This window comes from Cyprinodon tularosa, unplaced genomic scaffold (assembly GCF_016077235.1).
Source record: "Cyprinodon tularosa strain WSP-4 unplaced genomic scaffold, ASM1607723v1 ctg37, whole genome shotgun sequence".
Lineage (NCBI taxonomy): Eukaryota > Metazoa > Chordata > Actinopteri > Cyprinodontiformes > Cyprinodontidae > Cyprinodon > Cyprinodon tularosa.
The window spans coordinates 1,291,924-1,319,438 of NW_024039085.1; the positions used below are offsets into that span (position 1 = coordinate 1,291,924).

General features: G+C 39.6%; 2 protein-coding genes across 3 annotated transcripts; both read right to left on the bottom strand.

Moving 5' to 3' along the window:
- Positions 1–610: 610 nt before the first annotated feature.
- LOC119790748 (E3 ubiquitin-protein ligase TRIM8-like) lies at positions 611–16,266 on the bottom strand. Its single transcript, XM_038296455.1, has 7 exons — positions 15,932–16,266; positions 13,708–14,311; positions 5,688–5,783; positions 3,783–4,016; positions 3,636–3,667; positions 1,863–1,978; positions 611–1,746 (listed from the first exon to the last, which is right to left on the bottom strand). The coding sequence occupies exons 2-7, from the start codon at positions 14,275–14,277 to the stop codon at positions 1,121–1,123; spliced, it is 1,674 nt and encodes a 557-aa protein (XP_038152383.1). The 5' UTR covers positions 14,278–14,311; positions 15,932–16,266; the 3' UTR covers positions 611–1,120.
- A 2,161-nt stretch (positions 16,267–18,427) lies between these two features.
- Positions 18,428–27,464, bottom strand: sufu (suppressor of fused homolog (Drosophila)). 2 transcript variants are annotated; one of them, XM_038296471.1, is made up of 12 exons: positions 27,111–27,464; positions 26,652–26,786; positions 26,350–26,486; positions 25,376–25,518; positions 24,573–24,658; positions 22,944–23,016; positions 21,386–21,539; positions 21,167–21,269; positions 20,688–20,822; positions 19,785–19,923; positions 19,628–19,696; positions 18,428–19,542 (listed from the first exon to the last, which is right to left on the bottom strand). In XM_038296471.1, the coding sequence occupies exons 1-12, from the start codon at positions 27,257–27,259 to the stop codon at positions 19,453–19,455; spliced, it is 1,413 nt and encodes a 470-aa protein (XP_038152399.1). In that variant the 5' UTR covers positions 27,260–27,464; the 3' UTR covers positions 18,428–19,452. The 2 variants fall into 2 exon arrangements, with proteins under 2 accessions (XP_038152399.1, XP_038152398.1); XM_038296470.1 differs by having other exon boundaries at positions 21,386–21,542.
- Between the last annotated feature and the right edge of the window lie 51 nt (positions 27,465–27,515).

The following is a 27,515-nucleotide window of genomic DNA, read 5'->3' on the forward strand; positions in this document are numbered from 1 at the left end:
ATTTCTTGTCATTAGAAACATTGTGAAATTCACTGATGTTTTCAAATGCTGTGGTACATTTACACCACGTTTAATTTCCACTTTTTATCTTGTCATTCCACAGAAATCCATCCATCCATTTTACGCCATGCTTGTCCCATGCGGGGTCACGAGGGGTTGCTGGTGCCTATCTCCAGCTGTCTATGGGTGAGAGGCGGGGTACATGCTGGACAGGTTGCCAGGTCCACAGAAATATTTTTTCCAAAAAGTTTGGGGATAAATGTGTTTAATGTGAGTTGACTAGCAAAATATTTAGCCTCTAATGGATTCCAGTTCCAGAGTCATGGTAAGAGAGGCCTGTGATATTTTATGGGGTTTTTTTAAACTCGAAAGTCGAAACTTGGAAAGTTTCTCTTTTTTTTGTAAATCAAGGAATGATATTATACTTTCAATTTCAGTTTCTCTTTGACTGAATGTAAATTTATTTAATTTCTATTTTAACATTTAGGGCTGACAATAAAAAAAGTGATCCTTTCAAATCTGCATTTTCCCCCACTGTTAACTATAACAGGATGCAATGTTAAAATAGCAAAAAAAATAATGAAAAAAACAAACAGAATACACCTTTTCAAGGTTTTCAATCTGCGTATTTATTCGACATCTTTCACATACTTTGGTTTATTCATATTCTGCTATAAAAAATACATGAAAAACTGACAAGCCTTTGGAGTCCAGTGTTTGGATTTTTTTTTTTTTCTCAAGTGACACTAAATTCCATCTGCATGGAGAGGTTTACCTGCTCGCTTCCAGCCACAAATGGGAAACAGTCAAGAGCTCAGGAGTTGCAAACAGAGTAAGAATGGTGTTAACATTCTCTTTAGGCACTGGATTTCCACAGCAGAACGTGTGATAAAAGATGTGTCACTTCCTCATTTGCTGCTTGGAGGGATTTTAAGACTAAAATATTCACATCAGCACTTCCAGTGGAGCTGGAAATGAAACAAAATGCAAACGGATTTAGGAGTTACTTATGTTACTGTGTTAAACGGGCTATAACGGCTGCCAGAAGCGTTGACGAATAAATATTATAATCCCATCCTAAAGGCCTAGATGCAGTAACAGAACAAACACTGATCCTAGTTCATTTGGTCCCATAATGCTTAGTTGAAGACTGGCCATACAAGCCGTAGAAATCCGGGTGTCTGGACGTCTGCGATGCATCCATCAGGCCTCTGACGGGATAATGCTGCAGGGGCTGACTGGCAGGAAGCAGGGCATGCGACGAGAAGTCCTGAGAAGGGAAGGTGTCTAAGGGCGGGTACGGAGGCTGGGCGCGAGCAGCCGGGGCTCTGGAGCAGCAGCAGTTATTCAGGGTGCACATCAAAACCTTCCTGCTCTCATACATGGGTTGCTGCGAGGCTCCTCCACTGGGGAAGTGGGAGGAGGGGAAAAGGTTTCCTGAGTGGCGGCTAGAGCTAGACCCCAGACCCACCATGTGATGGGCAGCAGGGTCAAGGAACCCGGAGGTATGGGGAGTCTGAGGGAGGACCTCTGAGGAAAAAACAGACGAGGAGCGGTGGCCCTGCTCGGTCAGAAAGGCCTTTTTGCTGCTATAGATTAAATGCGTGTTATCCTGAGATGAGGAGTTTTCTGAGTTACTGTCCAGGAAAGCCATGCTGTATTTCCTCTTCTGCAGCCCTGAACTCATTCCCAGCTGGTTGCTTTGAGACTGGACAATCTCAAGAATGGACGTCTCATTGAATGGTTCTGAAAATATGATGGTGGGTGGGAGAAAGCATAAGGAACAAACCACTTCATACCAAATTAACCAACAGCAGCTTACGAAATATCTTCCTTAATTACTTGAAGTTTCTCTTTCCTACCTTCTAGCATTTTTCGCAGGTTCTTCTCCCTGGTTGAGAGGTCGGATAGGAAATGATGAGAGTTGAGCTGGCCGACTCTGAGTGGAGGGATGGCCCCACTGAGATGGGAGTTTAACCTTTAAAAAAAAGAACAAAAGACCTAAATAAAAACCACTACGTAAACACATTTTATTAAAGCTGTAGAAATTCCTAGTTGGGACACAGCATGTATTATCATCATGCAACACCTCCATTATAAGGATTAAAAAAGTCAATGGTTAACTTTGTAGGAATAAACGTTATGTCATTTATTAACACCCTGCACCTTTACCCCTACAGACCAGCATCAGCAGTACCAAGTAGACAACACAGTGATGATCATTAACCTGATTTAATGTAGCAAATGTCAGGCCAATAATAAAGTGTTCATCCAGGGTCTGGGCTCATTACATACCCAAGATGGTTCAGATCATGCCAGAACCAAACCCTGTAACCAAGCTTAATAAAAATAGCTAAAGGAAACAGAAAAGAAACACCCCAAAGCTGAGGGACAAGGATATATAATAACAATATAGTTTAACAGACTGAACTTTACGTTTCATCATTAGGGAAACGTTTATTGCTTTGCTTAGGGTTCACTGCAAATATAGAACCCTAAATAGAAAGTAGCGGGTTCTCTCCAGCATCTTTCAGCTTAGTGGGACGCTACAGTCATAGTTGTCCCCACTAGGCTGAAATCCAGCCCACTATGCTCCTTTATGGGCCTATCAACCCTTTAACTGAAATCTGGCTCTCTCCTCCATGACTCTGTCCAGCACATTTCAACACAAATGCTGAATATACTGAAACTTGTCAAAATGACAATGAAATTAGGACGACCTCCTGACTTTTAAGGAGCGGAACGGCTGCAGAAACTTTGGTTTTAAATGCATTTAGCTTATTTGCACATATAAATAAGTAAATCGCTGTGAAAACTTGAACTGTGCGCATTTCAGACTCTGTCAGACTTGCTCTGAGTGCTTGAAGGCAGGTGAACACATGCACTTTCGCCTCACCAGCAGACAGAGAACCCACTTTGAGAGCAGGGGAGAAATTAGCAGTTTCCCAAACGGCAGGTCTAAGCTGAACCGACCGATGGTCAGAGCGTTTTCTTTACATAAATACCTTCTTCACTCCTGAATAATTTTCTGCTGCTTTGACAGAGCATAACCTCATAATGATTCTGTATTTTGGGTATTTATTGCAGATCAAACGGTTCTAAACTCACCTTGTAAACTGTAAAAGTGCGGAAAGCCGGATTTCCTTTAATTAAAAACTAAAAACACATTTGTTTAGGATTGCCTTCAACTTTTTTAGTTAAACAGTTCAACTGAAACATCATTAGTTCAACTTTTTTATTTTCTTTAGTCTAACTGTTTTTAATGTTTTGTTTCTACATTTTTTATTTTATTTTTTTTCTATTTGCTTTGGTTCCGTTTTATTTTCCTATATTTTAATCATGTGAAGCACTTTGCATTGTCTTTGTTCTGAATTGTGCTATACAAATAAATTTGCCTTGCCTTGCCTTGTATCCAGTGATATTCTAATAACTATAAAATTATAATAAGCAGTGCAGCCCTACTTTACAGGCTGTATCATTCCTTTGAGAAATAGTGCTTTCTTCTAATTAAAATAAAGACATTTACATGCATTGTTAAAAACCTTCCCCAAGATTATAATATGGAAATCCTCTAATTTTAATTTTAAAGTGGTAAAAAAAAAAAAAAAAAAAAGGTTTCCTATGAACACACTTACTTATCCATTAGCAGCTGATAAGGTTTGGTTTTCTGAAAAATAGAAAACAAGCATAAAGAAAAGAGAATAAGATTCACTTGTTATTAAAAGTGTGAAACACATCCCATAATATCTCCAATCTCCAAGGTGAAGCTTTGATGTTTGTACCTTCATGAAGTTTAAACTCTCTGCTCTTTGGAAGAACGACTGCGCCGAGCTCAGCAGCTTCTCTGACTCCTGCCGCTTCTCATTGAGCTGCAAGACCTGCTGGGAGTTTTTGCGCGTGTACATGGTGTAAGTGCTCTCCAGCATCTGCACGGCCTCCGCTTGGTTCGCCTCCAGCAGCGCGTGCATCCTCTGGTACTGAGCTCGGACACGCTCCTTCAGCTCGCACACGGCCTCCTGTGGGGAAGGGAATACGTTAGCTAGCAAAGCACAGCGCCGACTTACTGGAGGAGTATTTTACCAAACAAACACACGTCGACTGAAGATGGTCTTTTCAAGAAATGCTAAAAAAAAAAAAAAAGATGATTTAAATGCCCTAAAAAAACTACTTTCCTTAATGCAGAAGCAGTGGTAAGTTGCATATATTTGTAGAATACTCAATTTTATAAGTCAAATACTTTTTGCTCCACTGCAACTTTAACTGATCAGCTTGTTTTCTTTACTTAGACATAATAAACTCTTAATGTTTGATCAAAAAAGTCTGAGGAACTGGTTTTGCTGCCAAAAGTGTAAAGAAAAGAATAAGACCTTTGTTAAAGACGCTTTTTATAGAAGAGTGTCATTATGGACTATGAGATCAGTCCTGTGCTGTGCCTTGCAACAAGGCCACTCAGCAAGGAAGAAGCCATTACTCTTAAAGCAACATTAAAACCAGTTATAAGTTTTGAAAATCTCCTTAAGTACTTTGGATACTTGGTGTATAGTGAAATAAAGAAAAAAAGCAAACAAGTCTTACCCAGAAATGCACAAAGGAACATGTCTGTTCACATGTCCTGTGTTCTAAATAAGTTACAATCTAAACCATTGTTTCATACTGTGGGTTTGTTTACTGCCACTCACAGAAAGGAAGTTAAAACCTGGGCACCAGTAGCCCTTTTAGATGGACAATGATCTTAGCAAACTGCTTGATTAGTGGCAAAGTGTTTTAACCTAGGGCTGAAACAACTAATCGGATTAAATGTGATGAATCGATTAGTGAAATCATCGTCAACTCATTTTGTAATCGATTCATTGATAAATGGATTATAGAGCCTTTAAAAAATATTTTAGCTCGTAAAAGATTCTAAAAAATATGTAAACATTTTGCATTTAAGATAAAAATAATGTTTTCGTCTGTCAGTATACTTTATCCAGAACTTCTGAAGTGGAAACGTTTCAGTTTCACCTGGTTTATTCTGTAAAATAAAATCTTCTTTAAGGAACCTTTGGCTATCCAATTATTGATTGATGAATCAAAAAAAAAATCAATAGATTAATCGATTTGCAAAATAATCGTTGCAGCCCTAGTTTAACTGCATAAGATTTTTTTATATTTTTGATAAAAATCCATTAGCAGAACTGACATTTCTCAGAAATCTATGCTTTTAACAGCGGCTCCTAAAGGTGTATCAAAATGTTCTTCCTCTTGTCATCTTAGAGCCAAAAAGGCTCTTCAGTGTTTTAGCTTATCAAGCATTTTGATGAACTATTCCTTTACTGGTATGAAAATAGCATGATTTCCATTGTATTGTGTATTGTATTTAATTGAAGTTTTGTCAATGTTATATAGCAAACAGTTGATGAGCAGCATTAGCTTTGCATTTAATTTAACAATCTTTAATAATTAAATATTTCTATAAATGTTAATTTCTCAAAGTAAAAGGAAATCCATTTCTCTTTACGAATGCAATTGTTAACTTGGTGGTAAGGTGTGACTCATCTGACTGTATTACCAACCCAAATGGGTGGAGTTATGGTCATTTAAAGTAAGTTACTGACTTGATTTTGGAATAAAGGAAAGAAAAAGGTAAAGCTGCTTCTATACAGCAAGCAATGTTTCAGCCAAAAGCCACTGATGCTTCTCTTCACCTTCAGAAGGGTCTTATCTGACTCCAGCTTGCTGAGCTGCTCATCGATGTTCTGAACACGACAATCCAGTCTGTCTTGCTGCCTCATTAGCATGGCCTGTGAAGAGAAGACAAAGATCAGAGAGCCGAAGCACAAAAGGATGCACTAAAAACACAAAGACAATGATGTATAGAGACTCAGCTGCTCCGACCTCAGCAAACCTCAGATAACCACGACTTCCTCTACAACCCTGATTAGTCAGGGGAAACAGCTGCCAGTGGCGACCATGTGCAATTACCCGTTAGGAGGGAAGCAGCAAAGGCAAACAAAACTGCACAAATGGATTTCTGATTGCTCCAAGGTCTGTGAGAGACCGTATAGCGATAAGTGTGGTCTGTTGTCGGGAAAAGTCAACCTGCTTTCTTCACAGGCGATCAAAAGAGCTACAAGAGCCAAAGGCCAGTGATGGAGCTAGTAAACATAGTCCTCCTCTATTTACAGCAGGAGATAGAAATCAATCTGCAGGCTCAAACTGACAGCCGAATATGAGCAGAGGAGGGCAGGTATGCTTCTTAATGAACTGTTTCTGCACAAGAGAGGCACCATGAAACCCTCGCTGTCAAGGCAACAAAGCCTTGCCTCTATATTAATATGGCAGACATACCTTGTGTATAAGGGAACAAAAGAAGCACCACCTCGTTTCTTATAATGCTATGATGTACTCCTCACAGTTCCCACTGTGTTTGCATGACAGAGCTCACATAGGACAGGCAGCAAAAGTGCATATGCAAATTGACAATCACAAAAAAGATGAGAAAGCTAAGTGTATGAGAATAGAGTGAGCAAAAAAAAAAAGGGTGAGAATGAGGACATTCCTTTGACCTCTTGAGGGAGTTTCATGGTTGTTGCATGAAGGTATCTGAGCAACAGGACTCTTCAGCTGCCGACAACACTCACACTGAAAGCAGCAGTTGATATCTGAACACCACACAGAGCCGACAGTCCCGACTAGCTTTTAAACAGACATTAACAGAAGACATGTTTCAATGCAGGAGTTTAACTAAAGTTCATAGAGAAGCTATTTTCAAATGACGTTGATAAACTAAAGAAGAAACGCTTATATCAAGAAAACAGTCTAATTGAAATTCAGCTCCTCTCCAGATTTTAACTATTATAGCCTGTTTGCAGCTCAATGTCTTTTGCTGTTGTCAAATTGAATATAAAAGGTCATTTGGAAAGTTTGCTGCTCTGTAGAGTTAATAATTTTATTATTTCAGCGTAAAATGTTGTTTTTTTTAATATACATTTTTAAAAAGACCATTTTTTGCAATTGCCTAGGGCAGCAACACGATTGCAAAAATGATAACCCAGTTAAATAGATGTGCTTAACTTGCATTCATGCCTAGGGATGCACCGATCCACTCTGATAGCGATCTGATACTACTGTCGAATGAATGAACCGTATTCCTTAGCAACAGATATTGTGCCCGATGTTTGCTTAACACAAGCTGCTCTGCTTTGCACGTAACATAGAACTGAAGTGACTAGATCGCTGTCACTGTGCATCTCTGTTTCATATTAATAAGAAAATAAATTAATGGATTAAAAAATGCATCATTCATTCTAATCCGATCGAGCTAATTAGACAATATGGGAGCTGATATCTGATTCGGGTATCGGATCAGTGCGTCTCTATTCGCGCATCTTCCCTCTGCTGACTTGTTCATATCGGTGGAGGTCATTTCTAGCTATCTAAAAGTTTTCTTTTAACTGCTCCTCATTTTAAGACAGAGAAAATATCAGATACTTCCCTTTTCTGACAGAAAAAAAAAGAAATCTCCTATATGCAGGAACAGAATTTTCAACTGCACATCAGCTGAGCTGACCTAAGAGATGCTCAACATCTATATTTAATTTAAAAAAAACTTGATTCTCTTGTATCAAGCTTTGCTGCAGCAAATATTTGCACTTTTTTAGCTACTTTTAGCTAATATTTATCAACATAGTTTGGTTTCCAAAAATGTTTTATATGTAGCAATTAATGCGGTTTTGAAGATATTTGTAAACTGACAGCAAAGAAGAAATAGGACATAATTCTACAGGAATCATTAAAAGGGAAAAAAATAAAATACAAATATTATAAATCGATCTTTGATCAGTTGATCAGAATTTATTGTTGGCGATGCACCAATATTTGCACTAAAGAATTAGGAATATGAAAAAATGCTGAAATTAGACAACTTTCCTTTGAAGTTGGACTTAAATACTAAAAAAGTGGGTTTTAAATCAGTTTATACAATTAGAATGGCAAACTACTTCCATTTGCACTGTAGTGAACTAAATGCTCTTTATGAAACTTGTTTTGTCAGATAAAAGCTGGGGTCATATACAGGTGCTGGTCATAAAATTAGAATATCATGAAAAAGTAGATTGATTTCAGTAATTCCATTTAAAAAGTGAAACTTGTATATTATATTCATACATTACATACAAACTCATATATTTCAGATGTTTATTTTGTTTAATTTTGATGATTACAAATGACAACAAATGAAAATCTCAAATTCATCATATCAGAAAATTAGAATATTGTGAAAAGGTTCAAAATTGATGGCCCCTGGTGCCACACTCTAATCAGCTAATTAACTCAAACCACCTGCAAAAGCCTTTAAATGGTCTTTCAGTCTAGTTCTATAGGCTACACAATCATGGGGAAGACTGCTGACTTGACAGTTGTCCAAAAGACGACCATCGACACCTTGCACAAGGAGGGCAAGACACAAAAGGTCATCGCTGAAGAGGCTGGCTGTTCACAGAGCTCAGTGTCCAAGCACATTAATAGAGAGGCGAAGGGAAGGAAAAGATGTGGTCGAAAAAAGTGTACAAGCAAGAGAGATAACCGCACCCTGGAGAGGATTGTGAAACAAAACCCGTTCAAAAATGTGGGGGAGATTCACAAAGAGTGGACTGCAGCTGGAGTGAGTGCTTCAAGAACCACCACACACAGACGTATGAAAGACATGGGTTTCTGCTGTCGCATTCCTTGTGTCAAGCCACTCTTGAACCACAGACAGCGTCAGAAGCGTCAGAAGCGTCTTGCCTGGGCTAAAGAGAAACAGGACTGGACTGCTGGTGAGTGGTCCAAAGTCATGTTCTCTGATGAAAGTAAATTTTGCATTACCTTTGGAAATCAAGGTCCCAGAGTCTGGAGGAAAAGAAGAGAGGCACTTCATCCACGTTGCTTGAAGTCCAGTGTAAAGTTTCCACAGTCAGTGATGGTTTGGGGTGCCATGTCATCTGCTGGTGTTGGTCCATTGTGTTTTCTGAGGTCCAGGGTCAACGCAGCCACATACCAGGAAGTTTTAGAGCACTTCATGCTTCCTGCAGCTGACCAACTTTTTGGAGATGCAGATTTCATTTTCCAACAGGACTTGGCACCTGCACACAGTGCCAAAGCTACCAGTACCTGGTTGAAGGACCATGGTATCCCTGTTCTTAATTGGCCAGCAAACTCTCCTGACCTTAACCCCATAGAAAATCTATGGGGTATTGTGAAGAAGAAGATGCAATACACCAGACCCAACAATTCAGAAGAGCTAAAAGCCACTATTAGAGCAACCTGGGCTATCATAACACCTGAGCAGTGCCACAGACTGATCGACTCCATGCCACGCCGCATTGCTGCAGTAATACAGGCCAAAGGAGGCCCAACTAAATACTGAGTGCTGTACATGCTCATACTTTTCATGTTCATACTTTTCAGTTGGCCAACATTTCTATAAATCCTTTGTTTTTATTGGTCTTCAGTAATATTCTAATTTTCTGATATGATGAATTTGAGATTTTCATTTGTTGTCATTTGTAATCATCAAAATTAAACAAAATAAACATCTGAAATATATGAGTTTGTATGTAATGTATGAATATAATATACAAGTTTCACTTTTTAAATGGAATTACTGAAATCAATCTACTTTTTCATGATATTCTAATTTTATGACCAGCACCTGTAGTATCTCACATAACTGAGTAAACCACTAACATTCTTGTAAATATTTAATCATATATTTCCATGGGGCGGCCCTGAAGATATGATACTTTTGACACAATGTAGGCAGTGAACAGGCTGTGTTAGTGGGAAAGTTTGCTGTCCCTTCAAAATAACTCAACACAGCCATTCATGCATGAACTGCTTGTAAGAAATAAGTCCTCCCTTAGTTGAAAATACCCAAGATTGTGCAAAATAAGCCATTCTCCCTCCCCAGTGTCATGTGTCACTGAATGGATAGCAGGTGTGTTAAATCTGGTCTCACATACTGGTCATTGAAAGGTCAACATGTCAGCTTGTGGTAAAGAACTCTGAGGATCTGAGAAAATTGGTTTGCTGATCTACATAAAGAAGAAGAAAAACAGCATGAAGTGGAGCTGCAGCATGGTGGCTCACAGCATACAGCAATTTAAAATGATAGATGGGAGATCTGGGGACAGATCAGTGAGGAATGCTAATAAACAATGTGACACACTTAAACAAACTAGGCTGAACACACCTTGAAGAGGACACCGCCTTGCTGAAGGAAGAGTGACGATGGTGTCCTGGCCGAGCGCGTCCCCCATGCCTACGACCTATTGACCTTCATCAATCTGAAGGTGGAGCTGCTCAAGGTCCCGAGAATGGCAAAGGGTTCCAGTGGCAAGCTATGAAACTCTAGTGATTGTGCCGGTGAGCATTAAGGCAGAGCTGAACAACAATGGTAGCTTAAAACAACTGAAGTCCTTTTATCTATATTTTATCTATACCTAAAGACAGTTACATCAGCTATCCTTGATTTTGAGATGACATTAGTGTTGCTTTTTTCCCTGTATTGGTATCTGCAGATACATGCATGTGTTTGCAGATTCATTAAAGCATTTGTGCAGCCCTGGATGAGGTTAGGTAAAAAGCATGCATTGCCTCTCCCTCCATTTGCTAACTATTGCTAATATTTTGATTTGCTAATACATCTTTCTTTTTGTTGTGTTTAATAGACATTAGTTATCATGTAAACGTGGAACCTTGTGCTGGTATCAGCAATCCTCTTTGGTATAGTTTGTTTGAGCAGCAGCTAAATGGTTTGATAAGCTTATACGGAGGGACAGCTCTGTAGAGGAATGTGCAGATGGTGGAAGAAAGAGGGACAGTCGCAATAATAACACGACTAATGGACGATGCCTCTGACCCCACGCATGAAACTGTTGCAGAGCAGGAGAGATCCTGCAGCGACAGACAGACGCCAAGCGCACTTGGGAGCATTATCACAGATCCTTCCTCACAGCAGCCGATAGACTTGGTAACCATCATTGCTCCCCATAAAATTAATACATATTTATTTATTTTTGTTGGTTTCTATTTTTTTATAAACAGTCTGTTTAAACGTCAGTTTTCTAGTAACTAGATTTTCTTCTGATGAAAACATTTCTCTTGCATGCTGCTGAAGCAACTGAATTTCTCATCTGTGAGATAATAAATCATTACTCTGTTCTACTTTACCTGGAATAGTTAATATGTTCAGATTATTTTAACAACATTAGGAGTTGATGTTTCTTTTCTGATTTAAATAAAATGAATGCAGATATATCCCAGTTTTAGGTGTGTTACCATGAAACCAAAGTTTTTTAATCTAGTTGATTTTGACCTAAACTAGGTCAAACTTGACTAAACCATTAAAAAAAAAATCACATGGTACGTTGTGTTTAAGTCACTCCTTCTATAAAGGATGAGTAGCTCAGTGTACATGTATAGAAAAAAAAAGTAGGGACAGGCTGTCACTTACAGCACTTTACATCACGATGACAGCCACTGCTCCTTTTGGCCCCTCAGTCATATTTTCCAAGCTTTGTCAGCTTCCTTGGATTCCCATTTTAGTTTCCAATGTTAGAAATGCAACATGGAAGCTGGGGCTCGCAGCAGCATGAAAGCCTACCTTTATCGGCCTTAAATCTGCCAATGATCACTTTCCACGCTGTCCTATTTAGGCATCCTGACACCAGTGGGTTGCCAGGAAGCTCATGTTTAAAGGAGGAGCCTCGGGCTCAATGAACAGAGAGCCTCTTTCACAATCAACAGACAAATATTCACCCCCTTCTGATGTCAGTGAACTGCCCTCGGCATTCTGGGAAACTGACTCACTATAGCCAAGATAGAAGAAAATGCAAACAGCAGAGCTGGGTGAGCGATGGTTTCCTGCTGAGGTGCCTGAGAGAAACCAAGGTGAGGTTGAGCTGAGAGGGTCCTCCTCTGCTCGCCTGGCGGACGACATTGGGATTATGTTACTCTTCCTTTCACATCCCACAAATGACCAGCCAGCATAGAGAAACGTTACCGCTTACAAAAAGAAAACTTTCTTAGGGAACCAAAGATAATGAAAGATATGAAAATACTGTTGCTACTTTGGTTTTTCCCTCTTCTGTTTGTCCCAAAAGCAACAAGAGGGCTGCCAGGGGAATTTAAAGTGCTTTCACCAAAATAGACCACAGCTCCGTCAAGGAGAAAGAAAGACGTCTCAGTAAATACTGATGAGGAGCTGCTCTGAGCTTCAAATTACTTTAACAAATGACGCAGAGTGGGAGACGCCGAATGGGTTTGGCTACTAAGGAAATCGATGTTCTGGGTGTGAAGGTCCATGGATGATGACGACGATCTAAGAGAAACCAGGGTGTCTATTTCTCCCTGGGAATATTCAGTTTTAAAGGGACAAAAAAAAAGAGAAAAAAAAGATGGGTGGGTGTGCAAGTGTGCAGAGAAAGAGTCAGAGAGAAAGAGCAGCTGTGGAAAGGGCTGAACAGGCAGCTTTTGTCCCAATAATAGCTCTGAAACAGAGAAACAGTTTGCACCAGGGAAGAAGTTGGGAGTTTTTGATTTACTTTGGAGAAGAGAAAAAAATCCTTGTAATGTTCTCCTTTGGAAAGGTTACAGTAACTAAAAGTGTCAATAAGAAACAACAGAACGGATGTGAAAACCCATGTTCCTCCTGCTGAATGTCCTTCACCGATGGGCAGGATCAGGCTCAAAACGTGGACATGGAAGGTTGTTTTTCACACTTTTCAACTAACATCTGACTTGTGAAAGCAGAGGAAGCTGATATAAGACAGTATTGCTTTCACTCCTTGTACATTGTCCTATATCTTAACAGGATTTCATGAGGTAGAACATCACAAATGATGATCTGTCCCTTATTTGGGCTGAAGCCAGCTGCAAGTTTTTTTTTTCCCTGCCACTCTTCTGTAACCTAATAAGATTCAATCACACACAGGGCGTCCTGAATAGATAGCTAGTTGGAGTATTTAGATTTTATTTGAGGGTGTCAACGTAAATGTGTCTGAATCCATATGCACGCAGCATTTTTTGGATTTTATTAAGTAAAAAGTGCTAACAACCTTTCCTCCTTTTACTTCTATTTCCCAATTTAGCACCACTTTGTATCACTCTGCCATACAGCATCAAAGTTTGTATTCCTAACATTTAAAAAAGTGGAAATACTCAAGAGGGTGTGAATACTTTTACAACCCACTGTAACCCAGCCACGACAGGCTGCTTGATAGGAGATTACATTCCTCCACGCGCCTCCCATCCCGAGGTCAGCGCAGCCAAGACGAATCATAACTCATTTGTTCACAGTTTGTTGCCAGATGAAGGCTTTCTGCAGCATCTGGTTCCCACCTCTCTCTGCTCCTCACGTTAAAACGCCCTGAATGCGCTTACGGCTCATAAGAGCAGATGAAATGCAAAATTATATGAAACACGATTCACAGTAAAAGCACTTTAATCAGGGCAGCTTGTATGAAGCCAACATGAGTGGCTCTGCCCCCGCTGCACTTGCATGAGGGCAGAGAGCTGCTAATGCAAAGGCGTGGACCTCCTTGGTGGGCGGTGTGACCAAGGTTAAAAGCTGTGTGTTTGCATGTGAGCACTTTAAAAAGAAAAAAGAAGTGCAGCTACATCTTCTGCATTAAAATAAATATTTCTATTTCTCAAACTGAGCTGCTGAGTGGGTGTGATTTATACCTGCATCTGAACGCGTTGCGTGTCCACATCACACACTGTGTGTCTTTGGTTTGTGCAGTGGGAGATGCAGCAGAAGGGGCACAGAGCCACCTGCTCTTCCTCACAGTGGAGCAGCCTGTATTCCTCATGAGTGGGACAGGTCCAGGCACTCAGCTCCTCAATGTCTACTAACAGGTGTCCCGGCGGCGCGCACGTCTGCTGGAGGTGCGTTTGGATGTGAGTCTGGCAGCAAGGCTCTTTGCAACGGAGGCACACTTTCCTCACGGGCAGCGGGGGGCCCCGTCTGCAGAGGACGCAGTGCAGCACAGTGGGAGCCTTCTCTGCGTTCAGAGCGTTAAACCGCTTAACGATGCTGGCGAGCTTAAAGTTCTTCTCCAGCGCTGGTTTCTGGTCGTAGTCATGGTTACACTCAGGACAGCGGACCGCCGCGCTTTCCTTGGCCCAAGCCTCCGAGATGCAACCTTTGCAGAAGTTGTGCTTGCAAGGCAACTGGATTGGCTCCTCAAAAACATTCAGGCAAATAGGGCAGAGAAGCTCCTCCTCAAAGCAGTTTTTCCAGCTTGCATCCATAACTTGGCTGGAGATCCAAACCGATGGTGTACAGCTGAAAAAAAAAAGAAGATCAAAAGTGTTTAATTTCCAAAGAATCACACAAAAAAAAATAAGACAAATTTTGTTTACTTCTTTTTTTTTAAGTTAATGTCTTATTGGATTTGCAATAATTAACAGTGGGAACACCAAAGAGCATGAATGGAGATGGCCACTCTTAGAAATTTACTTATCATTATAGAAATTTAAAATAAGAGAGCCTGATTTAGCCATATTTTTATTGTTTTATTTTTGAATAATACACACCTCCTATTTGATGCACCACTTTAAATCATTCTAACTTATTTCCAGTACAGCTTTTTCCAAGCAGTTATGGAAAAGGTTTAGTGGAACAAAAAGGTTAGTAAATGGAGTCAACCTGAATGAGGTTTTAACTGAAATTTGAAGAAGATCCTTTTTCTAAAGTTTGGGGAAACGTCACACGTACGGGATGCACAGGCATCTACGGGGAAATTCTCCGGCATATCACGCTTTCATCTGACGAAAAGCCTTTTTGTTTTTTTGTAGTTGCCACCTATACTGCCGAATTACAAACATTTGGTCAACTAACCTGAATTGAGTTTTGGGTGAACATCTTTCCCATTGTCATTACTTACCTACTTTTATCAGTATTCATTCTGCATAAAATTGATATTTACAAGCAGTAATATCTACATAAATTTATTATTTAATACGTTTTTATGAAGATATTTATCTATAATTTCACTGAAGATTCCTAGATGACTTGCAGAGACACGTCATTTTCTCTTTACCCAATAAAACACAAAATCTATTTCTGCTTGAATTCTGTACTTATCATTTTTAATGTTAGTATATTGATGTGCATAATTAACCACAGTGTTTTTGTTGTCAAGTAATTGTTAATATATGAAAACTGAAAATGTTTTGAATATTCCACATGAGATTATTACTGTTGCCACCATCTGTATTAGAGGGAAATAAATGGTAGGGGTGGCAAATGATTGACTAAGGGTGGCGATGGCCACCTCTAGCCCCCCATCTAGCTGAGAAACACAAAGGTCTATGTACCATCATAGCTGAAAGCAGCCATCAAACCAACAGGCATTTCCCCAGTAGAGCCCCAGGCTGACTGACTCCATGCCACGCTGCACTGATGCACTAAAAAAGGGAAATAAACCCATTATGGTGTGCAGACATTTTACCGTAGTTTTCCCCATAGTTCAAACTTATCTGGATTAAAGAAAAAAAAGTCTAATTTTCTGAGAATCTATTCATTTCCATCTGTTTTGTTGAATATTTATCTATATTAGCAGCAATATATATCTAAAAATGACCACTTCGTTGGTTTTATTTCTTTCACATAATAAACTACAAGGATTTAGAATGTTGTGTTTTACCGTAATATTTTTTTTAATGCCCCCCCCCCCGTCATCCGGCCACCCCTATTAAAACTTTGTGAAAGCGCCCCTGGACGCAGAAACAGGTCCAGGTTTGAAGCTGCTGACAAAAAGTGAAAAGTGATTTAAAAGTGAACTTAATAAATCTTGAATTAGTGAGTGGTCCGCAGGGCCAGACGCGTCTGAAAGCGCCTGACATTAAAGCTGCGCTGACATTTTAATGAAGCTGTAATTGGGCAGCTTTAAAGCAAACGTACCGACTCTACGGAGGAGAGCGACGTTACCAACTATTTATTGTCCATTTGGTCGGCAGACTCCGGTGCTCCTAGAATAAAGCCGAGCAGCCTGTCATCCAGCCCCGCGATGAACCCCCAGCTCCTCCGCTTGGATCGCAGCCGTCGCTCCGACGCTCGGCCCGGGCTGCGCTTTTTATTCCCCCGCCGCTTCTGTCGACTGTTTCGGTTTCCCGTCAGCTCTGTGAGCGAAGGTTTTACTGGAAGCAGAGGTAGACGGTGACGGTGCTTTCACACCGACTCCAACCCCCAGCTCCAACACACCGTGACCCGTCACAGAGTTGACACACAGACTGGGAGGAGCCGAGAGGAGGAAGGGAAGCGGCGGAGAGCAGCAAACTCTACCGGACACACTGCAGAAGACCGGCTGAGGCCCCCAGGGGCCCATGTCAGGGTCTATAAACAGAAAAGAAAACATCTCCTTTTTTCCACTCAATGTGTTTCAGATACATTTTAAAATACAGTTATGGATCTGAAAAAAATAAATAAAAAAATGCTCTGAGGGGCCCATCTCTCTACCACATCACCCATAACTCTAGCTTTGGTCCCTGTACTGAGAAAAAACACACAAAGAAATTATAAGTAGAAGTACTTTTATTGAAGTTGGTGTGTTTTCCCTTAAGTTGCAGCTGGAATAAAGTGATTTTTGTTAAAAATAAGAAAAATATAACATTGTCTTACTTCAACTGCATAATATCTAATCATCTTTTTTAAGAGCAGAAATACTCATTGCTTTGGTAGATGATCTTATCTTGATGCTAAAATTAAGGGAAAATGTACTTATTTTAAGAACAATTTTATTTTTCTAGATTGGTTTTGCAGTGTAACTCTAAATCAATTTCTTATGATAATACCCATTGACAGAGGAGAAGTTACTGATTCTGTTACTGGACAGTCTCCTTTAACAATTATTTTGAAATTACAGTCAGCTTTAAACATCAGCCATACTAACATAGGGTTACAGTTTTGTCTCTTAGATCAGAAGTGTTCAACCTTTATGTATTGATTCACTCATTATACTAAACATAGCACTCTTACCCTATTTTTATTTGTTATTCTTTTGTTCTGTAACCCCATGAATAAACACAGGCCCCACCATGACCCTCCTGGTACATTTCTTTCAGAATCCACACTTGTCAGGGGTAGATTTGGTGGTCAACTATAGGTTTCACAATAAAAGGTTTTTCTGTCATGATAGCCTAGTGTGCACAACAAATACTGAGTTGTGGCCATAAAGTGCACACACCTGGCTACTTTATATTATGTTTCAGTATTTGCACTCCTGATGTCCAAAGTGAGCACTTTATTCTAATATTAACCATATATTATTAACCACATGTACTACATCTATGTAATTACCTAGTAGGTAATTAATTAGACAGATGTTGAACTCTGTTAGTTTGTCTTATCCAAACTGTCAGAGGGGTTAACATTTTGCATGCAAAAATAGGTTATTTGCAGCCAACAATTAGCAGTTCACAGGAACTAATTAGTATTTTTGTGTGCACACCATCTTTTTTTTTCGTCTTTTCCTCCCCCAGTTTTTGGGCACTGTACCTTTTGAAAGGAAATATGAACTTTTTTAGTTGCTTACTCTGAGTCACAATTTAAGTGTAGAAGAGAATCTGCAGAGGAAGTTAAAGGTTAGTGATAATTTCAAGATGTGGAGCAAACTGTGAAAAATTAAATACAATGCAGAAAATCTTACGCCATTTTTTCTTAAGTTTGGTGCATTTGTTCTTGAACCGAGGAGGTAAGTGAGACACTTTGCTAATGGAACAAGACAATTTACATTTAAATTAAAAATCAAGTGCATATCATCTAATTATCTTATTTTAATAGAAAAAATACTCATACCACTAGCATGATCTTATTTACCTACTTAATTCAAGAGCAAATGCACTTAAATGTTTTAAAATTATTTCTAGATCGTTTTTTGCTGTGCACATCCTCAAAAAATGGAAACATGCTAAAAGCTCATCAGCAGTTTCATGCTAATACGATTTTCATACTAATACAATGCAAATATTAAAACTCTATTAAAAAATCCTGTCAATTGTGCACTAATTGTATTTTCATCTCATAAAATCCAATTAATCCATATGAGGTCAAAAGTTGCAGGGTACTGTAGTTGATAGTCTAAGTTTTCTTTTAAACTGAAACAAATAACATAAATAAAACCAATTTAACTTGAACACATTCAAACTATTTACATAAACAAGGATCTAGTTATACTTTGGCATTCTACAGGGCTCAGCCTGGACCTGAGGATCAGACAAATGGAATAAAAAACAACTTTCCTCCAGCACTGAACCTGTACAATTAACTTTCTACCAACACACATTAGCCACTCTTTTCATTTTCTTATATATTTAGGATTGTTTTAAACTGTGTAAAGCAATGACCCACTGTACCTTCTATTTAATTCACAACTCTGGACACCAAACAAGGTCCTCCACATTGCAATCACTTATCCTGGTTTATTTGTGTAACAACTACACAATTTAATGCACTTCGGATTACAGCCACAGTTCACTGATAAAAAAAAAAAATAAAAAGCTCAACATCTAAACATTTCTTTCATTCTGAATAAAAAAGAAAAACATAAATACACCATCAAGAGCAGTTATAGTACGATGACTCCAACATGTAGATTTTACATTTTAGTGTTGACAGGAAATGCAACGTGATGAACCAGGGCGTTTCATTGAAAGAGATGTGTTTTTTTAAACTATCAGGTGCTGTATGCAGAACGGAAAATAGCTTAAAGCTCAAGGCACTAAGAGGATCTCATTTCATGTGATGGGTATCTCTTACATTTCTTCCAATTTATAAAACACGCCTGGTTGAACGAGGAGGAGAAATACTCAGATGTGATGTAAAGTGGGGTTTAGGTTCTTGGCACAGGGGAACCAGCAGCATCTGTAACCATGGCTTGTGGCTTTATCAAACAGACAGAACTGACAGTCAAACACTTTGGCATAAACATACAAAAAAGAAAAATGTCCAGCATTTGTAAAAACTATACAAAAAGAAGAGAAATAAGGTGTAGTTGAAAACACTGAAAATCTGTTTTGCTATTTTAGTCCCTTTGTTTAAGGCCACTGGAATAAATAGTGTTTTATTACTGTAACAGCTATTGCTTCAGACACTGTATCTGTAGAGCAGGGTGCCTGCTCTGATCCATTACTAATGTATGTTTTAGGTTTTTTTTTTTTTTTGGAACATTCCGTTTGCCTCAAAGCAAAATTTTCATAAAACCACCCACTGAATGAGCTGGTGTGATAATCAAAGGTATTTGAGCCTCAGGGAGGAGACGCTAACTAGTCTTAGAACACAGCAACAGTCAGTAATGTGGAGTTGATCCCCGGGGTTGTCCTCTGGAAGGACGCAGGCCTCTAACAGCATATGGACTCTCAGCATGGAGATCTGCTCTTCATGACGGCGCTCTTTAAAAAGAACGCTTTCAATGAATCCCCTTTGTTTCACTGCAGCAGATTATCAAACACAGAGTCTGGAAGGATGGAAATCTTCAGCTTCTTCTCTGGCCAGCTGTATTCCTTGGGTAATTTTGTCTGAACAGAAGGAAAAGGATAATGGAGGTTAGAAGCAGGTAAGCAAACTGAAACTAAAAGCTAAAGTGCAGGGGATTTTGTTTACCTCGTCGCGAGAGCCGAGCTCGTGTAAATCCCCCAGCATCTGCTCTACAAACTCCTCAGTCAGCAATATCTATGAGGGTAGAGGAAGGGACAAACATCTAATGGATGCTTTCGGTACAAACATGACACAGAGCAGCTCCACCCATCTATGTCCATACCTGGAGCCAGGGGCCATGGGCTGCGTAGGGATGCTCCTCAGTGGCAAAGGCTCCTTCCACTCCCGTAGACACAAACGTGATGGCCGTGTCTCCGTTAATGCTTTTATAGGTGAAGTGTCTCCCATGGAGTAACCTGCCCCTGCAAGCAATAAAACACAGCATGAATGTTTCAGTGTCTGATGAAATTTCTTCACCTCACCCAAACAATAAACAGGTTTATGCAACTTTACATTTACGATATACAGGAATAACAAAAAAGAATACACAAACTTTTGACTTTATTTTCTCTGATCCAGACATGCAATACTTTAACATGCAGGTTAATAAACTATAATCCTTATCCTGCCAAGTGTGATAATCGCTGATGTATTTAAGGCTTCTTCAGGCCTTTCAGTGAGATTTGTTACCTAATTAAATCAATTATTCTCTAAAACCTACAGAGTGTAGTAAGTTTTCAGTGTCAAGAGCTGAAAAAAAGCTTTTATTTGAGTTAAGTTTGAGCCTGAATGTAGAGAAGGAAACACTGAAGAAATTGCTGGAAGGATACAAAAAGATGATGCAGTAAATGAATAGTTTGTTTACCAGCTGCATTTCAGAGGAGCTCCTATTTGTGTTTTCAGAATCTTTTTTTTTTTTTTAAACATTGCTAAAACCTCATGTCATCTCTTACATATTCTTTGCTGCACAGATATTTGAAGCAGTCTTGTGACTTTTGAAAACTGCTTCCTGAATTAGTCTTAACAACGCTGGTTCTTCTTTCTAAAACTAGAAACAAAAAGAGAGTAATCTACTTCTTTTAATGCATTTTAACACACTTTTTGGACATGTATCTGCAGAGGAGAAACTCAGCATTGATTTGGGTAAAGTTGGGAAGACTTTAATAGACGCATTCTAAAAACGTACCGCAGGCAGAGGGGTAGCAGTGTGCCGGACTCCTGGTTGAATTTAAGATGGACGCTCTCCAGCTGGCGAGTTCGGACCAGTTCATGAGGAACAATGGCTGCTGAGCTCTCGCTGTCCAAACTGTCCTTTCGACTTCTAAATAAATAAAAAATTAGAAATTAATGAATAATAGACTAAATGTAACTAACAATCTTTAAAGTGAAAGATCTCTTGATTGGGTTGTGGGGGGTGAGGGAAATGACGGGGCTTAGTCAACACAGGGGAATGTAGATAGTGTGCTTCACGGCTCCCGTCCCGCCTCTGCAGGATGAAGCTCATTCTAGAGAAAAGTGGAAACGAACAGCGAGCAGCCAACACGATATGCTGGTATCTTGGAAACAATGCTGCAATGAGCTCCGATGTCAGTGGGGCTCTGAGTCACGGTACATGAGGGAGGTACCTCTCTGGAACGGTTGAATGTGTGTAGGAGGAAGACTCACTGAGCTCTGTCGTGGTTCTGTTTCTGGCTGCTGATGGGCGGTAAGGCGCTCTTGGTGTTAAACTCTAGTCCTTTTCTCAGGGTCTCTCTGATTTGTTCTGTGTCTGTTGAGAGACGATCAAACCAGAGAAGAGGAGCTCTTAAACAATGGAAGCAAACAGATCAGCTTGCCAGTAAAACGTTCTCGCTTTACTCTTCTAGTTTTCAGGAGCTGGTGTACCTTTGTTGGAGAGCCTGCGAGGCTGTGATCCGATGCAGATGGATCGGCTGTCCTCCTCATCCTCTGGGGGCCGGCTCAGGTCGTCCCACACACACTTGGCGCTCACCCCACTCAGGTTGGAGCCCTCGGTTTCAATACCCTGATCAACTCTCTCCTGCTTGGATGTGCAGCAGACATTAACACTAGCTCAACTCTAACAGGGCTAACATATTAATGGTGTGTCTTCATGAATAAAACACCAGCCAGAAGTTCGATTTATTTCAATAAATTCAGTGAAACTTATTAAACGGGTTCATAGCCCACAGATTGGTATGTTTCAGGCTCCCTTTTCAGTTTTCTCTGATGATTGTGGCTTACAGCTAATAAAGACCCAACATATTAAGAAATGTTAACCTCCTGAATAGTAATGAATGTCCAAACACTGTAGGATACATCGACTCAATACCTCACCTTCTGCTGAAGTGAAGAGGGTCAGGGCTGCTTTAATAAAAAGCCTCAACTCCTATAAATTGTTGTTTTTTGTTTTTTTACACCAGCTGTCTTGATTTAGACAGGAAATAGGCTTTGAAAAGAGAGGAGAAAGACATGCAGCAAATGTCTGAGTCAAAATCTCCTACTGGACTTCATATAACATTGAAGATGCGACTCTCCTGTCATCTTCCAGAGATTATTACTACAAAGTTTTATCTGGGAAGGGAATTTAGACCACTGAGAAGCGGTCCATGTTTAAGGAATCTCTTCCAAACTCCAGGACAGGTTTTGGCTATGTCCAAATGTCCACCTTCACCACTATATAGGGTATAAAGGTTACACCATTTTAGATGAGTGACTATATCTGGTCACTAGATGAGCAGATATATCCCATAATGCTTTGCGAGGAGAGCTCTCTTCACAAAGCATTATGGGATTTGTTGTCAAAGCAACAACAAATAAAGATGGTGCAGGCACTGTAAGGGGGAGGCGGAGTCACATGACCAACGGGGAGCGAAAAGTACTGATCATCTGTCCAAACGGTAAGTTAGCAGACTTTGAAATAAAGTCAACTATATAGTCCACAATCTATATAGTGATTGAGGGATTTTGGGCGGACGTGCGGACACAGCCTTTGTCTCACAATCCTTTCAAGATTGTTTTTACATATTTCTTTTACCACTTTATTTCCCAACAAAATGCCAATATGGAGCGGCTGTGTAGCTAGTCAGCAGCCTTCCCCACGATTGCAAAGGGGGTAAGTGTTCTGAATTTTAATTATTTTTGTTATATGCTAGCCTTCTAAAAATGTTGCTTTTAATCAGTTATAAGCTACAATCCTAATATTAATTGCAATGAAAAAAACTTGATGGTAACTAAGTTAATCCGGTTATATGTAACAAATGTTTAACTTTCAGTTTTTGAACTAACTGATGGATATAGGTTTACTTTTTGGTTAATTTTAATGTATAAGGATGCACAGGTATAAATTCAAACAACCAATCGACTCAGTAATTCAGCTTCACCTTCTACTAATAGAACAAATGTTGCAGGAACTACCTGCATGCAGATTTTAAAGAAACCTTACTTGTAGGTGAGGATCAATTTCAAAAATGGTCTCCCCTCTCCTCATGTCCGTGATGAGCCAGGGGCCGCCAGCTCTGTGGACCAAACAATCAACATCAACGTCTTCAAAAAACTAACAAAACACTAAAAGCCAACAATAGCCAAACGTTTTATAAAAGATAGTTAAACAATGTTGATCGGTCTTGAAGCTGATGCAGTTTTTCTTTAAAGAGCTGATCTGAGGGGGTTAAACAGCTGCATCCAAACATCTCCAGCAAGCAGGTAAAGCCTTTTCTATCCTTTTTAATCAATCAAAACGCATAACACAATAAAATACTACATTACTCAGAACAGTAACCTTTTCACGCCTTCTTAGTAATATTTTTGGAAAGCCAGATTTTTTCTATCCGGATTTCATCACATTGGTTTTCGTTAGCTTCGAGGTGTTTAGCAATAATGTGCTCCGCTTTGACTAATCGATGCCCACAACACTGGAAGACAGTCTTTCAACTTTAGCCTTCTCAGTTATGACTCAGAGCATTAAATAGAAGCTTTAAGCATTGTTTAACTTCTTTGTGACACTTTAAGATATTTCTCTAGGTTACTACACTGAAATAATCTGACCACATGATGCATCAGATTCCTGTGAAACCAATTCCCACCCAATCTGTGGATCCCTTCATCCTTGGCTTCACAAAAGCAGTTTAGTCTTCTCCATGTAAATGTCAGTTTTAGATCAATTAAAAAGGTTCAAAGTATTATGCTTGGCGTCCAAAACTGTACCTCCTGCATCCAAAGCACATGTCCAGCAGTCATTTTTATATTTTTTAATAGGGCAATAGTGGTCGGAGGGCCTGGTGGAGCTTCAATCAGTGTGTGAATGTCATATAACGAGTTTTGGAGTCCCCTGATTTAAAAAGGAACTATACAATTACAAGACATTTACCATTGAAATATAAAAAATGTAGCAACAGTTCATTAGCCTGAATGCAGGACCACTGAATAAATGCTTCTGCAGGATAACATCTGAATCCCATGTTTTAATATTCATTTAATAGCCTCCAGTGGAGACATTTTTTTGCAGACCAGTCAACCCAAAACGCTTAGGAAAGACGGCATCGCAAAGGGCTTGAGATGACTATTGTATCATGACTGTATGCAGACTCTCCAGATATTTCATTCTAATGAGGTTGCATGTAATCTGCAGGAAGCAGGTCGGGTCCTGGAACACCCCACCCAACAATCCACAGGGACTCAAGTATCTACTGCTCCATATCCTGTACCAGTTACTTTAGCCCCCACTTTTCATCAGGCAGCAACTCCAACGCAAACATCCTAAGCACTGGCTGATTTGGAGGGGGGGGTTCGTCACTGGATTTTAAAATATAATATTTTAAAACACTTTAAACTGTTTAATAAAACTGTAATTTTTAGCCCTGAAGAAATAACTTCAAAAGTTAAAACCTTTCTGTGTCAGACTTTAGCTTCAAAATGTAGATTTTTATTTATTTTTAGGGATAAATGCTGTCAGTCAGTAAAAATCGGATACGTTATAAGAACTTAAAGTTTGTAATAATCTGTTCTAACTTATAAATAATAAATAAAACTCTGAAATAACTCCTGACAAATGCTGTCACAAAACTTTACTCACATTCTGATTCCACGCATCAGCTCCAGGATGCCCTGTCCGTTCCACTGCTGGGACGCCTGCAGCTCTTCTGCACACACGCCCACAATCTATAGAGGATACAGAGCTTCAGATGGTGATGCACTGCTTTAATCATTACTGATGTTTTGTTTCTATTTATTAAAATTTGAAACACCTAATTTAAATTTAAACATTAAGGTGCTGATATTGACCTACTGATAACTGTATAAATCAGGGGTGTCAAACTGGTTCCAGAAAGGGCCGTGTGGCTGCAGGTTTTCTTTCCAACCAAGCAATAGCACACCAGACTCCATTCATCTCATCAAGTTATCATGTTAAGATTAGACTCACTTGATGAGATGAGTGGAGTCTGGTGTGCTATTGCTTGGTTGGAAAGAAAACCTGCAGCCACACGGCCCTTTCTGGAACCAATTTGACACCCCTGAAATAAATACATTGACCCGCATTCAAATCTCTTCAAAACATACATGTTTTGTTTTTTTTATATTTATATTTTTTTGTGTTACTATAAGTTACCAAGGATTAATTTGACGAAACCAATGACTATGACCTGGATGACTGAGAATCTTCACCAGCAATCTGACAAAACCCAACTTTTTGTGCATTCAGTGACCTTCTCAAACTAAGTTCTGTGTTTTCCTTTATTGGATAAAAGGAATGAAAGCCAATGTTCGATGCCAATGCAGTAAACTATTTTACCCAATTCCTATTCTACAGTCTCTCCTTAAAAATAAACACTGCATGCATATCTAATTAATTTATTCATCTGACGCTTTAAAGCTCACCTGAAGAAAGCTCACAGTTCCAAACGGGGTCTGGATTGGGTGCATCTGTGGGTCTTCAGTTAGCAACATGTGCTGGATGCGAGACTCGCTGTTGTCCAGCGGACTGTGCCATGACACATGGTCACCACTGCAAAATGTGTTTTCTGCAGGAAAATGGACAGAGGAAAAAAAAAAAAAAAAAGATGAGCTAATCTTTGTGCCCGACTACATGAAACCACTGAAAAGGAGCAACAGCAGCACAAAAGGGAGAGATGAAGTAGCAGGAAAGTAAAAACAGAAGAGAAACTGGATTCCAGATGTGTAATGAAATGCACAAAAAATGTATTTCAATCTGACTAACTCTGTCTACTTGGGAGGTAATAAACGCCCTCACTACAGTGAAATCAAAACCAAGATGGCCAAGAATCAGTATTCATTTAAACTAAGGAGCCCAAGCACAAGCAAATTAACCCCAGCTGGAAAGCAAAGCAAGAGCCTTTATTGAATATCTGTCCTCTCTTTCTGTAATGCTTTATGTCAGACCTCTCCCTTATTAACCAAATTGTAGGCTTTGACAAAATACGAAATTTTAAGGCACACAATAATACAAAAAACATTTTAACATTGCACTAAAATACCAAAGGACGGGGACAAAGGAAAAAAGACTTTCTAGAAATGCGAGGTCCTCAATCACACAATATGTCCTGAACCAAAACTGAAGGCCAAAGCAGACTCTTCTGTCCAGTCATAATAAAATATGTTCATCTAATAACCTACAATAAAAAAGACAAAAATAACTGAAAAGAATCAATGTTTCACAAATGACTAGACTGAGCCTTGACTTGATTTAAACAAAAAACTCATAAAGATGGACTTACAACTCATAATATTCAATTGAAATGTTTTGAAGTGTATTAAATATCATCACTTATCCTAAAAGTGCAAGGCAAAACTTTTTAATTTTAAAGAAACCTATAACTGCTTCATAATCTTACCTGACTGGAAGACATAGCGAGCCAAGCCTTGCATGAGTTCTGCTGGCCACGTTGGAGGTGCTGTCTCTCCCACCTCTCTCTTCAGTCTGAAGGTTAGCTCAAACCCAAACCCGCTAGGTCCATCTGCTCCTGTAAATCTGGAAAAGTTGGAAAGGAGAGCCAACAATAACTGCATGTTTGTTTAATCTTAGCTGCTCAGGGATTAGCAAAATCAACACACTGCAATAACTGTGATGGGTCATTAAGAGGTCTTTGAATCTGTAGATTTATTTACTTTGTTATGCACAGTTAAATTCACTTACTCATGAACCCGATTATCTCCATACAGATCACTGAGTCCAAAGCTGACATAGTGCCAGTGTTCCTGGACGTCCTGAGCTGGACAGCCGGTGTTTCTGTACATGCTGATGTAGTCTAATGGGTCTGGTCCACCAAGCCTGGAAAAGGAAAACCACTGACCATCACTGGACTAAGCTCGCTCTGCAGCAGTTTCAGTTTTATTTCTCCACATAAAAGCAACACTAAGAAACTATAACTATGCTTAAATAACACTGACCGCTTTCATATTTAGTTTTTGAAATAAGTTATGAGGTTTTGTATTTGTCTAAGTATATTCCAGGATCGTTCATGTTAGCATTTTGAGCTAAGCTAACATCAGGCTATTTCTTAGCCTTTGACAAACATTTATCCAGCAATCTATTAGCTAGAGTGAGTATGTATTAATATAAACTAGCCCAACTGATAAGCGGCGTGTTACCTACCAATATTTAACAATGGCAGTAACTTGCAGCGGGTTAGCCTGGTCGGGGTAAAGTCGCCGACATTCCCCATATATAGCCTGCAGTCCGGGAGGAAACAGTGGTACCAGCCCGTGGGCTTGCGCACCACTGTTAGGCCGTATTTCATCCATACTACGGCCTCAAACAAACCGGGTTGTTAGATAAAAACCCAGATTGTACAGAGTTGTTTTATCGGTTCCCCCCGATGAACAAAGGTAGACAAAACTACACAATAAATGGCCCACAAACAATAGGATCCATAAGTCTTTGGTCAGACCACTTTGCTAAACTCTTGTTGCTCCTGCTACGGGGAAAAACCGTTAGCGATTGGTGGGTGGAGGATGTTACGTCTTCTTCTTCTTCTTCTTCTCATGTTTTATGGCGGTT

What these genes read in the sequence shown, in the direction of transcription:
- sufu (XM_038296470.1), bottom strand. Translation starts at nt 27,259, where the DNA reads ATGGATGAAATACGGCCTAACAGTGGTGCGCAAGCCCACGGGCTGGTA. An exon ending in GAACTGTGAGCTTTCTTCAG is followed by an intron (nt 24,659 to 25,375) that starts GTGAGCTTTAAA and finishes TATCCTCTATAG; the next exon opens with ATTGTGGGCGTGTGTGCAGA. An exon ending in CCCATGGCCCCTGGCTCCAG is followed by an intron (nt 19,697 to 19,784) that starts GTATGGACATAG and finishes CTACCCTCATAG; the next exon opens with ATATTGCTGACTGAGGAGTT.
- LOC119790748 (XM_038296455.1), bottom strand. Translation starts at nt 14,277, where the DNA reads ATGGATGCAAGCTGGAAAAACTGCTTTGAGGAGGAGCTTCTCTGCCCT. An exon ending in CGCAACGCGTTCAGATGCAG is followed by an intron (nt 5,784 to 13,707) that starts GTATAAATCACA and finishes TTCTCTTCACAG; the next exon opens with GCCATGCTAATGAGGCAGCA. An exon ending in CCTGCGAAAAATGCTAGAAG is followed by an intron (nt 1,747 to 1,862) that starts GTAGGAAAGAGA and finishes TCATATTTTCAG; the next exon opens with AACCATTCAATGAGACGTCC.